At 43.3% G+C, this 13,766-nt stretch overlaps 1 protein-coding gene across 1 annotated transcript in view; it reads left to right on the top strand.

Moving 5' to 3' along the window:
* LOC105489143 (glycine decarboxylase) overlaps positions 1 to 13,766 on the top strand; it is a 116,340-nt gene that overhangs the window by 51,039 nt on the left and 51,535 nt on the right. Inside the window, exons 10-15 of the mRNA XM_011753833.2 lie at positions 1,350 to 1,489; positions 3,035 to 3,115; positions 5,949 to 6,046; positions 6,548 to 6,632; positions 6,808 to 6,849; positions 7,969 to 8,111. Of these exons, the coding sequence (XP_011752135.2) occupies positions 1,350 to 1,489; positions 3,035 to 3,115; positions 5,949 to 6,046; positions 6,548 to 6,632; positions 6,808 to 6,849; positions 7,969 to 8,111 (589 nt within the window). The remainder of the gene's footprint in view (positions 1 to 1,349; positions 1,490 to 3,034; positions 3,116 to 5,948; positions 6,047 to 6,547; positions 6,633 to 6,807; positions 6,850 to 7,968; positions 8,112 to 13,766) is intronic.

Raw genomic sequence — 13,766 nt, 5'->3', positions numbered from 1 at the left:
GAGGCCAGGAGTTCAAGACCAGCGTGGGCAAGAGCGAGACCGCATCTCTATAAAAAACAAAAATAGTCCAGGCACAGTGGCTCACATCTGTAATCCTAGCACTCTGGGAGGCTGAGGCAGGTGGATCACTTGAGATCAGGAGTTCAAGAGCAGCCTGGCCAACATAGTGAAACCCTGTCTCTACTGAAAATACAAAAATCAGCTCAGTGTGGTGGCAAACACCTGTAGTCCCAGCTACTCGGAAGGCTGAGGCAGAAGAATCGCTTGAACCTGGGAGGCGGAGGTTGCAGTGAGCTGAGATCACTCCACTGTACTCCATCCTGGGGGACAGAGTGAGACTCCATCTCTCAAAAAAAAAAAAAAAAAAAGGGTGATTCAATCATGGTGCATCCATATGTTTGACTATTATACAGCCATTAAAAATGATTTAAGATAGTAATCTATAGGAAAGCATAGATGAGACCAGGTGTGGTTGTTCACACCTATAATCCCATCATTTCCGGAGGCTGAGGTGGGAGAATTGCTTGAGTCCCAGAGTTCAAGGCCAGCCTGGGCAACATGGCAAGATCACTATCTTCAAAAATTTAAAAAAATTATTAGCCGGGTGTGGTGGCATGAGCCCTTGATCCCAGTTACTTGGGAGGCTGAGGCAAGGGGATTGCATGAGCTTGAGCCCAGGAGTTTGAGGATGCAATCAGCTATGATCGTACCACTGCGTTTCACCCTGGACAACTGAGTGAGACCCTATCTCTAAAAAAAAAAAAAAAAAGGCCAGGCGCGGTAGCTCACGCCTGTAATCCTGGCACTTTGGGAGGCCGAGGCAGGCAGATCATGAGGTCAGGAGATCAAGACCATCCTGGCCAACACGGAGAAACCCCGTCTCTACTAAAAAAATTAGCTGAGCGTAGTGGCGGGCGCCTGTAGTCCCAGCTACTTGGGGGGCTGAGGCAGGAGAATGGCGTGAACCCGGGAGGCGGGGCTTGCAGTGAGCTGAGATCATGCCACTGTACTCCAGCCTGGGCAACAGAGCGAGACTCCATCTCCATCTCAAGAAAAAAAAAAAGGTATATATATCTGGTATTACCTGCTCCCCCATTTCTTGAGAAATAATACACCAAAATGTAAGCAATAATGCAATGGTATGGTGATTTTCCTTACTCTTTGATATGTATTTCATAATTTTCTACAGCGTAATAATAAACATGTTTAGTTTTTTAAAAAGCAGTCACCAAAGCACTCCCCAGGACCAGCAAGAGTCTAGTAGAATTTATCTCTATTATTCTGTGACATGTCAATGGCTGAGGAGCAGGTTTCTCTATCAGAGATTGGGGTTCTCCTATCTTGTGTAGGTCTCAAGCGAGCAGGGCATCAACTCCAGCATGACCTGTTCTTTGATACCTTGAAGATTCAGTGTGGCTGCTCAGTGAAGGAGGTCTTGGGCAGGGCTGCTCAGCGGCAGATCAATTTTCGGCTCTTTGAGGATGGCACGGTAAGTCAAATTTTCAGTATTTTTACCAGTTTTTCAAATTTTCACATCCCTTCTCATTAAAAGCTTTTCTCTTTGTTTTTAAAAAGTCAAAAGTAAAACTTTAGGCACAGTCTATTTTTTCATGAACAAGTGTTATTTACAATATGCAATACTGTGATCTTTTCAGTAAAGGATCATTCACCCTTTGCTTTCTTTTAGACTTTGTGTTTTCATATGTGGGACTGAAATGCACATATTTTGCTTATAATTGAAGGGGTGGCTCTGCCCCTCCACGCCTGTGGGCATTTCTCGTTAGGTGGAATGAGAGACTTGAGAAAAGAAAGGAGACACAGAGACAAATAAAGAGAAAGAAAAAGTGGGCCCAGGGGACCAGCGCTCAGCTTACAGAGGACCCACGCCGGCACCAGTCTCTGAGTTCCCTCAGTATTTATTGATCATTATCTTTACCATCTTAGAAAAAGGGAAGTGGCAGGATAATAGGATCATCTTAGGGAGAAGGTCAGCAGTAAGACAAATGAATAAAGATCTCTGTGACATGAATGAGTTTAAGGAAAAGTGCTATGCCTTGATATGCATATGCAAACATCTCCATAAACCTTTTTAGTGCATAAAGAGCAGCATTGCACTAGCAAGTCCCACCTTTCGCCCTAAGGCGGTTTTCTCCCATCTTAGTAAATAGAACATACAATCGGATTTTACACCGAGATGTTCCATTGCCCAGGGACGGGCAGGAGACAGATGCTTTTCTCTATCTCAACTGCCAAGAGGCCTTCTTTCCACTTATACTAGTCTTCCTCAGCACAGACCCTTCACAGGTGTCAGGCTGGGGGATGATCAGGTCTTTCCCTTCCCACGAGGCCATATTTCAGACTATCACATGGGGAGAAACCTTGGACAATACCTAGCTTTCCTAGGCAGAGGTCCCTGCGACCTTTGGCAGTGTACATGTCCCTGGGTACTTGAGATTAAGAGAATGGTGATGACTTTTCACAAGCATACTGCCTTCAGGCACTTGTTTAACAAAACACACCCTGCACAGACCCAAATCCTTTAAACCTTGAGTCACCACAGCACAGGTCTCTTGCAAGGACAAGGTTGGGGGTAGGGTCACAGATTAACAGCATCTCAAATACAGAACAAAATGGAGTCTCTTATGTCTACTTCTTTCTATATAGACACAGTAACAGTCTGATCTCTCTTTCTTTTCCCCACAATAATACTCCTCTCTTCACAGTGTGACTGACTTTAAGATAAAGACTCTGATAACTGATACGGTAAAGTAGATTAAGGGAAGAAAAAGATAAGCATGTCTAGCTTCAAAAGGAGTGTCCTGAAGCCATGGAATGTTAGAGTTCAGAGGTGGCTGGCAAAACTCGAAGCCTTGGGAAGCCTGGGACTGGTCTAGCCACCTTCCTCTAAGCTTTAGCTTGGATTATAATTGTACCCTGATATTTTGGAATGACGGGATTTCTCCCCTTTGACCTCTCTTGGGATTCCTCTTGGAGTTTAGAGTTGATGTTTTCCATTTTGTTTTTGTTTCTGTAGCTTGGTATTTCTCTTGATGAAACAGTCAATGAAAAAGATCTGGACGATTTGTTGTGGATCTTTGGTTGTGAGTCATCGGCAGTAAGTAAAATAAAAGCACACATTCCCCGTCATGGCTATTAGAGGTGGTAGTGAAGGTAGCTTATCCCCTGAGTGTGAGGGAGAAGGGGCCCAAGTGTGACAGTGGTAGCTTGTTGTTAAAATTATTCCACTGACTGTCACTTGCTGGTCACTGCTGACAGCTGGAGGCCACTGCTATAGGGCTTCAGCCAGTAATATGCAGCCAGGCTAGTTGGAAAGATGGTTAATGGTGTTTCACTGAACATGCCTCTAGGCTGGGCACGGTGGCTCACGCCTGTAATCCCAGCACTTTGGGAGATCAAGGGGGGATGGATCACCTGAGGTCAGGAGTTCGAGACCAGCCTGACCAACATGGAGAAACCCCGTCTCTGCTGAAAATACAAAATTATCCAGGCGTGGTGGTGCATACCTGTAATCCCAACTACTCAGGAGGCTGAGGCGGGAGAATCACTTGAACCCGGGAGGTGGAGGTTGCAGTGAGCTGAGATTGCACCATTGCACTCTAGCCTGGGCAACAAGAGCAAAACTCCATCTCAGAAAAAAAAAGAAAAAAGAAAGAAACTGCCTCTAATATAAAGATGCAAGACATTGGTATCTTGGTTATGTCATTCATTGGAAAACTATGATATTCATTTAATACATATTTATTGAGGACCCAATATGTGTCAGGTGCTATGCTAGGCCCTGAGGACACAGTGGTGAATTAGACATGCTTCTTGTCCTCATGGAGCTTACAGTTTATTAGGGATTCAGACAAGCTTAAGATTAGAATCCAGGTGGGTGATGTGTGAAGATGTTCTGGGAGCTCACAGGATGAGCTCCTTACTAACAAGATGAGCAGGAGTTATCTAGGCCAAGATGGCACAATAGAGGGAAAGGAAGATGGGGTCCCAGTGTTCTAGACACTGGAGAAAGCAGTCACAAAGGCTGGGAGAGGGAGTACATGAAAGTTATAAGCAGTTCAGTGTAATGAGTTACTTTCTAAAATATGAAGAAGCGGGGACAAGCAAGAGAAGAGTTACTATTCCGTGGGATGAGAGTGAAAGAGAGCAGACAGTAGCTACCTAGACCTATGGCAAGGTGTTAATCACAACAGCCTACACTGCCTGGTATGTATTAATCACTAAGTAAATATTTGTTAAATGGATAGATGAAAGGAAGTAGAAATACCTTCCAGAGTGCCAAGTGGTGCTGTCTTGCTTATCTGCGCTCTCTTTGAGAGAGGACTTCAAAGGGTTATAACAGATAACATTCATAAATCATCAAAGAAGCATCACGGTGTTCTCTTTTAAAGCTCAATTAATAAACAGGACTGAGTTAGCTCCTTCTCTGTAGAACTCTGCACTAAATTTAATCAGTGGTTAAATTTGGTTCATGCATTTCAGAAATGTTTCTGGAGCATCACTAAGGAGTCAACAGGGCCATTGTTTTAGTTCATTTGCATTGGAGTACCTGAGGCTAAGTAATTTATAAATAAAAGAGGTTTATTTTGCTCATGGTGCTGCAGGGTGTGCTGTGCAAGAAGCGTCTGTTTCTGGTGAGGGTTTCAGGAAGCTTCCTCTCGTGGAAGAAGGGGAAGGGGAGCAGGTATCACATGGTGAAAGAAAAAGGAAAAGAGAGAGGAGGGAGGTGCCAGGCTCTTTTTAGCAATCATTTCTCATCAGTTCTCATGGGAACTAGTAGAGTGAGAACTCACTCATTACTGTGAAGACAGCACCAAGCCCATCTTCAACACTGGGGATCACATTTCACCTTGAGATCTGGAGGGGACAAGTATTCAATCTGTATTAGTCATGTTATTAGCCTGGCGAGGAATGAGGATCAAGCCATGTATTAATTATATATTCTGGATATTCAACCCTTATCAGATATATGACTTACATATATTTTCTTCCATTCTGTGGGTAGTCTCTTAACTTTCTTGATAATGTTCTTTGACGCACACACATTTCAAATTTTACAGAAATTCAATTTATCTAATTTTTTGTATGTTTATTGTTTATTCCTTTGGTGTCAATTTAAGAAACCATTGCCAGATCCAAGGTCATGCAGATTAGTGCCTGTATTTTCTTTTTTTTGAGTTGGAGTCTTGCTCTATTGCCCAGGCTGGAGTGCAGTGTTGTGATCTCAGCTCATTGCAAGCTCTGCCTCTCAGGTTCACGCCATTCTCCTGCCTCAGCCTCCCAAGTAGCTGGGACCCCAGGTGCCCGCCAACAAGCCCGGCTAATTTTTTTGTATTTTTAGTAAAGACAGGGTTTCACTGTGTTAGCCAGGATGGCCTTGATCTCCTGACCTCATGATCTGCCTGCCTCGGCCTCCCAAAATGCTGGGATTACAGGCGTGAGCCACCGCACCGGCCTATTTTCTTCTAAGCTTTAGTAGTTTTAGCTTTTAAATTTACATCTTTGGCCAGGCACAGTGGCCCATGACTGTAATCCCAGTACTTCGGGAAGCCAAGGCAGGCAGATTGCTTGAGCCAGGAGTTCGTGACCAGCCTGGACAGCATGGTGAAACCTTGTCTCTAGAAAAATACAAAAATCAGCCAGGTGTGGTGGCATGCACCTGTAGCCCCAGCTACTCAGGAGACTGAGGTAGGAGGATCGAGCCCAGTAAGGCCGAGGCTACAGTGAGTTGAGATTGTGACACTGCACTCCAGCCTGGGTGCTAGAGCAAGACCCTGTCTTTAAAAAAATAATAGTAAGTAAATAAATGAGTACAATTATATATTTGATCCATTTTGAATGCTTTGTGGCCCAGCCACCCAGAAGCCTGGATGTCCACATGTGGCTCCAGGCACAGCTCTGGCCCTGTCATCTCTGTGTTTCTCCTTCAGGAACTGGTTGCTGAAAGCATGGGAGAGGAGTGCAGAGGTATTCCAGGGTCCGTGTTCAAGAGGACCAGCCCGTTCCTCACCCATCAAGTGTTCAACAGGTTTGTGTGTCTTGTGTGACTTCTGCGTTTTGTGCTTTGGCAGTCAGCTAGGGAGCTCGGCAGAGTGCTGCTGCTGACTTCGCCTGCTGTGGCCTGGTTATCGTGGCTCAGCCGTGGCTCACAAGTGTCTCATCCTCGTAAGCATCCCGTTCCTGACTTGGGAAAAGCACACTTTGTTTCCTGGTGGCTCTGCTCCCTTGGCACAGTCAAGAAGCAGGGATGTGGGATGAATAATTGCCAGGCTGAAGTTCATTCCCAAGAGCCCTATATCCTCTTCTTCCCAACCTTCGACTCATACCCACAGTCAGCTTATTGTCCCAGGCATCCTCTGAGGTTTGTGGGGGTCTGTGCCCTTCTCTCTGAGTGTAGTTGACATATTTTCCATGGCCAAAATTGATCTGCATTTTGAAGGTAGATTTTGGTGTGTCTTATATTTCAGGAGGATGTGCATGGCCTCATACCTACTTTTAGGGCCCCTAATTCTATGTTTTGTGTTCACAGTTACCACTCTGAAACAAATATTGTCCGGTATATGAAGAAACTGGAAAATAAAGACATTTCCCTTGTTCACAGCATGATTCCACTGGTAGTTATTTGTGGCCTTTTTTCTCATTTCCAAGCTACCCCAATCCCACCTCTCTTGGTCCTACCTAATATGCTCCAAGAGCAACAAAGGGGTGGCCATGCTGGGAGAATGGAGGGTTGATTGATGGACTATAGAAAATCACTAATGTGATACATTTTGGATGTGCTTCTTAAAGGGATCCTGCACCATGAAACTGAACAGTTCGTCTGAACTCGCAGTAAGTGGCTCACTTCTATAAGTGGATGCTCAGCAAAGGGCTGTGTTCTGGTTTCCAGCTAAGCCCAGAACTAGTGAAATCTACTGGGACTGTGATTCTGTGATTGAAGAACTATTTTAATAATTCTTCACCTTGCTATTCACCAATCTTGGGAGAATCCCTGTATTTCTCACTTCATCATTTAAATGTATGAGTAAACTTATTTTTTCAGTAAGATTAATTAAATATATATGGTATTTATGCCTTTCTATCCTATCCCTCACCCACCCCCACCCCCTTTAAACCTGTCATATTAAAAGCTTTTTGAAAAAAATTGTTTATAGTTCTAAATCTCAGGTAGAATTAAGAACCTTAAGCCTTCTTTCTAGAAATCCATTCCTGTATCAGAAAGATAAGGGTTCAAGTCAACAGAAGATCTGTGCAACTCGCTGTTGTGGTTGGCAAGTATCTCTACTAGGCCAGGATCCATTTTAGCAAAGCTTTTTTTTTTTTTTCCTTTCATTTCTTATGTTTATTCTGATGTGACAAATCATATCAGACAAAAGAAATCATTTTATATCATGATAAGATTTCCCTCTCCATTCATTAAAAAAAAAAAAAAATAGAATCGGGGTCATGCTATGTTGGCCAGTCTGATCTCAGACTCCTGGCCTCAAGCAGTCCTCCCACCTCGGCCTCCCAAAGTTCTGGAATTATAGGTGTGAACCACTGCACCTGGCCTACCCATTTACTTTTGTGTTTGTTTCTCGTTCCACTTAGTGAAGAAAGAGAACAATATATTGCTATATAAGAGTTTATGCCAAGCATACCTGAAGCAACTCATTGTGTTTCATGGAAAGAAATCTATTTGGAGGGCTTTTTTTTCCCTGAAAAGCTAGCAAAACATTGCATTTTTGTATAAGTTCCCTTTCTGGGCAACTATGTCCCACTTTTAAATGAAGACAGTAATGGTACTTACCTTATAAGGTTGTGGTGGAACTTAAATAAATTAACATATGTTTAGCACTTACTACAGTGCCTGGCACATAGCTTTTCTCATCATCATCATTATTATTAAAGTTATGATTGCTATTGCTATCATCCTATGTATATATGCATTTTTGTTCTCTTTCTTTTCAGCCTATCACATGGAAAGAATTTGCAAACATCCACCCCTTTGTGCCTCTGGACCAAGCTCAAGGATATCAGCAGCTTTTCCGAGAGCTTGAGAAGGATTTGTGTGAACTCACAGGTTATGACCAGATCTGTTTCCAGCCAAACAGGTAAGGGCATTTCTTTTCTTGTTGTTTCAGCAACCTATTGTTTTTTTTTGTTTGTTTTTTTTTTGTTTTTTTTGAGACGGAGTCTGGCTCTGTCACCCAGGCTGGAGTGCAGTGGCGCGATCTCGGCTCACTGCAAGCTCCGCCTCCCGGGTTTACGCCATTCTCCTGCCTCAGCCTCCCGAGTAGCTGGGACTACAGGCGCCTGCCACCTCGCCCGGCTAGTTTTTTGTATTTTTTAGTAGAGACGGGGTTTCACCGTGTTAGCCAGGATGGTCTCGATCTCCTGACCTCGTGATCCGCCCGTCTCGGCCTCCCAAAGTGCTGGGATTACAGGCTTGAGCCACCGCGCCCGGCCGCAACCTATTGTTTTATAGCATACACCCCAAAACCTAAAGGCTTCGAACAACAACTTGTTATTTATGTTATTCTATGACTTGCTAGACAGTTCCACTACACTGGGGAGGGCATGGCTAGAAGGTGCACCGTGTTCTCCCTCACATAGCTGGTGAGGAGCTGTGGGCTAGGAGTGCATTTGAGGATGTTCACTAGGGCCTTGGTTTTTCTCCATATGGGGCTCTCCTTGTAGGTCCTTGAGCTTCCTTGTTCCTTACAGCACAATGTCAGGGTTCAAAATGCGTGTTCCCAGATGAAGCATGCAGAAGCTGCGAATCTCTAATGGCCCAACCTCCTAAGTTACACTGCATTCCTTCCAGATTAGTCTATCTATTAAAGCAAGTCACAGGGCGAGCCCAGATTGAATCAGGGAGGGGGCAACACCTGGGTGTGAATGTTGGGAGATGTGGTTCATTGTGGGCCATCTTTGGAAGCTAGCTTACTGCACCTGTCAGTGACACAGCATAAGAAGAAGAATCAAGCACACATGCTGAATTCCCACAAGTGTCTCAGTTTAGCAGGGCCAGGAGAACCTGGATCCTGCTTTGGTAATGTCACTAACTTTGAAAGGTCCTGTCTCCTCTTCCAGCCTCAATTTCTTTGTAAAGGAAAAACTTTGAAGAAGAAAAGTGATTTTCAAAAGCAACAGCCTCCAGCAAAATCTCCTGGGCACTTGTTAAAAATACAAATCCAGGCCCCACTGCAGAGGTACTGATCATAACCTCCAGGGGTTGAGACTAAGAATCTTTATTTTTATTTTTAAATTTATTTTTATTTTTATTCATTCATTTATTTTTTGAGATGGGGTTTTGCTCTTATTGCCCAGGTTGGAGTACAATGGCATGATCTTGGCTCACCGCAACCTCCGCCTCCCACATTCAAGCAATTCTCCTGCCTCAGCCTCCCAAGTAGCTGGGATTACAGGCATGTGCCCCCACACCCAGCTAATTTTGCATTTTTGGTAGAAATGGGGTTTCTCCATGTTGGTCAGGCTGGTCTCTAACTCCTAACCTCAGGTGATGTGCCTGGCTTGGCCTCCCAAAGTGCTGGGATTAGAGGCATGAGCCACCACGCCTGGCCTAGAATCTTTATTTTTAAGACAAAACCAAGTGATTCTAATACCAGGTCAATTTGGAATCCCCTGGATTTGCGGTCTCTCTGCCTTCATGATGATAGATGACAGATAGACAGATGATAGATTGATAGATACATAGATAGATGAATGATAGATGGGCAGGAAACATATTATCAGTGTGTGAGTTTGCATGTTAGAACATCTTCAGAAAATGAGTTATGGTATCTGCCCCTAGGTTTTCCACCTACTACTGCTTAAAGTGTAGTTCTCTACCAGCAGCCTCAGAGTTGATCCCTCTGGGAGCTGGTTAGTAACACAAAATTTCTGTTTCAAGATGCCCTTCCTCCTGTTTTGTAACATAGACTACACAGCAAAGCCATGTACTTTGTAAAAACAATACACCCTATAAAATACAAACCCTTTGGGAAGAGGGTATGTGGCAATGAAAGGATACAGTGCTCTCAATTGTGTCTTAAAGTGTCACTTCATAAATAGGTAGGAGCTGATAGCATGAAAGTCAGGCTTTAGTATACCTTCGTTAGAACTTCATTACTCATTTTTGTTTTGTTTTGTTTAAAGAGAGGAACCTCAGTGAATTCTTAGCCTTGAGGCAATGATAGTTATTAAATGTTGAAAATTAAGAAATTTCGCCCTCTAGTGACGGAATATAATCACATCTTCACTGTCATATTGGAGAGTGTTTTTTCAAGACTATTTTAATTCTGGTTATTAGCTCTTGCAGTAAATTATGATTCCAGCCAGGGTCCCAGAAGACTGACCTAAGAATCAGGAAATTTGTCTTTTTAAAGCAGTGGTTTACAACCTTGGCTAGGAATTAGATCCCATGGTGACTTTATAACATTCCTGATGCCCGTATCACGATCCCAGATTGAATCATAATCTCAATGGAGAATGACTGGGGTGATGGAAGAGACCCAGGCATGAGTATTTCTTTACAATTCCCTACATGATTGCAACTGGCAGCCAAGGTTGAGAACTAGTGTCTTAGACATTTCTCCGTTGCTTTTCCTTACATACCTGGTGTTCTTTCTTAGTCCTAATTTTTCTCATTTGTATGATGGACAGTGAGACTCCACACCCTATCCCAGTCTTGCAGAGGGCAAGAGATCTTTATCACAATGTCATTCCTGGTAATGATGTCTTCTCCGGTTCCTGAGATTCCCAGCTATAACATCCATTCCCAAGAGCTGATTTGAGCATGGCAGGGGCTTTGCATAAGGTTTAGGCTTAGATGAAGGAATGAAGGATGTTTCTGGTCATCAGCAGAAGCTACTGTGACAGATGGGAAAATGCCTTATTCTTTGTTGAGAAAGTACAAGGGCCATGCTTCTAGTGAGTAAAAGCAATTTGGTGTCTTAAGTTGCAGAAAAAAAGAAGGGATACACCACCTATTCCATATATAAGTGATTTCTTTTTGACCTTGTTTCAACTCCTATTTTGGCTTCTTTGTGCTAATCGCTGCACAAGTGCATGACAAGTTCCTTGTCTTATAATTATTCTGTGTCTACAACAGGGCTTATATGTTGGCTAATTTGTCATGATGTACTGCTGGCTAGAGTCCAGTGAAATCTAGGGGACCTATACGCACTTCACGTTTTTTGTAAGAAGAAACACAGGCTTCTTGACTACTCTGCACAGAGGAAGAATTTCAAATACCATGTCAGCCACTGACATTATACTCAAAATAGCAGGCGCAGTCACAGGTATCATCATGGAACCATTTCCTGGTAATTTCATTTATACCTGACTAATTAGAGTCAGTCAGTGTGTCTGTAGAGTTCTGTAGTAACAAAAAGTTTTGAATTTGAATGTTTCCTTTCCTTTTCATTATTGTATGATATTTCAGATATAAGCACGACGTATTTTTAGGAGGTAGCCTTAGTAGTATTTCACAACTCTGAAGTATTTTTTATTGTGGTAAAATATACATAACACAAAATTTACTGTTTTAAGTATTTTTAAGTGTACAGTTCAGAGGCATTAAGTATATTCACATTGTTGTACAACCATCACCATTATCCATCTGAGAGCTTTTTAATTTTCTCAAATTCAAGCTCAGGACCTGTTAAACAGTAACTCTTCATTTCCTCTCTCCCCTTTTCCCTGGCCCCTGGCGGCCACCGTTCTACTTTCTGGCTCCATGAATTTGATTACTTTAGGAATCTCATATAACTGGATCATACAATATTTGTCCTTTTGTGTCTGGCTTATTTTACTTAGCATAATGTCTTCAAGGTTCATCAATGTTGTGGCGTGTGTCAGAATTTACTTCCTTTTTTCTTTTTTTCTGGTAGGGTCTCATTCTTTTGCCCAGGCTGGAGTGCAGTAGCAGGATCTTGGCTCATTGCAACTGTGGCCTCCCAGGCTCAAGTGATCTTCCTGCCTCACTTAGCTTCCTCCCACTTAGCTCGGACTACTGGCATGCACCATTATGACTGGCTATTTTTAAACATTTTTGTAGAGACAGGGGTCTCGCTATGTTGCCCAGGCTGGTCTGGAACTCCTGACCTGAAGTAGTCCTTCTGCCTTGGCCTCCCAAAGTCCTGGGATTACAAGCATGATCTCCTGCGCCTGGCCTACTTCCTTTTAAGGAGGAATATTTCATTGCATATATAGAGCACATTTTGTTTATCCATTTATCCATCGAGGGACACTAGGGTTGTTCCATCCTTTCGGCTATAGTGAATAATGCCACTTTACATTGATATGCAAGTATCTAGTTGAGGCCCTGCTTTCTGTTTTTGTTTTGGTATATATCCAGAAGTGGAGTTGTTGGATATAGGGCAATTTTATGTTTAATTTTTTGAGGAATAGCCGTTCCCCCCAGCAGTGCACAAAGGTTCTGATTTCTCCATATCCCCCACCAACATTTGTTATTTTCTGTTTCTTCAAGTAATAGCAATTGTGAGAGGTGTGAAGTGGTATCTCATTGTGGTTTTGATGGCCATTTCCCCAATGATCGGCGATGTTGAGCATCTTTTCATATGCTTACCATGCATTTGTACATCTTCTGTGGAGAAATGTGTATTTAAGTCCTTTGCCCTTTTTAAAATTGGGTTTCTTAGGAGATTTGTTGTTGAGTTATAGCAGTTCTTTATATCCTTTTTTTTTTTTTTTTTTTTTGTGATGGAGTCCCACTCTGTTGCCCAGGCTGGAGCGCAGTGACACCATCTCGGCTCACTGGAACCTCCACCTCCCAGGTTCAAGCAATTCTCGTGCCTCAGCCTCCCGAGTAGCTGGGACTACAGGTGCCTGCCCCCGTGGCCAGCGAATTTTTTTGTATTTTTAGTAGAGACAGGGTTTCGCCATGTTGGCCATGCTGGTCTCAAACTCCTGATCTCAGGTGGTCCGCCCACCTCATCCTCCCAAAGTGCTGGGATTACAGGTGTGAGATACCATGCCTAGCTTTTTTTTTTTTTTTTTTTTTTTTTTTTTGAGATGAAGTCTGGCTCTGTCGCCCAGGCTGGAGTGCAGTGGAGCGATCTTGGCTCACCGCAACCTCCACCTCCCAGGTTCAAACGATTCTCCTGCCTCAGCCTCCCAAGTAGCTGGGATTACAGGTGCCCGCTATCACACCTGACTAGTTTTTGTATTTTTAGTAGAGATGGGGTTTCACTATGTTGGCCAGGCTGGTCTCCAACTCCTGATCTCAGGTGATTCTCTCACCTCGGCCTCCCAAAGTGCTGGGATTACAGGCGTGAGCACCATGCCCAGCCTATGTATTCTTAATTCCTTATCAGATATATGATTTACAAACATCACCTCTCATTCCATGAGTTTCCTTTTCACTGTTTTTTGATGCACGAAGGCAACTCTAAATCTACAATAAACATAAAGGATTTGCACCTTATCTAGCACAATGTCTGTGGCCTTCTCTGGTAAATATTATCTTTTGGTCAACCCGGATAGTCTAACATTTACCCACTCTTAGTCCTTTTTATTTACATTAACTTTTTCATTCCTACTATCCATGATCTACCATGGTGCAATTTAGATTTATATTCTGTATTATTTGCATTGACCTGACCCATGAAGGAGACATAGACCCTGACTGGAGAGAAGGGCCCTGCACTGGAAATGCTATGTTATTGACCCAGATGCCAGTTGGCCCTGAATGCTGGCAACTGTCTGTAAGAGATGCCACTATGCCTCTGGTATGTTGTGTC

This window comes from Macaca nemestrina, chromosome 14, assembly GCF_043159975.1.
Source record: "Macaca nemestrina isolate mMacNem1 chromosome 14, mMacNem.hap1, whole genome shotgun sequence".
Taxonomy (NCBI): domain Eukaryota; kingdom Metazoa; phylum Chordata; class Mammalia; order Primates; family Cercopithecidae; genus Macaca; species Macaca nemestrina.
This window is presented reverse-complemented; position numbering and strand designations above follow the sequence as displayed.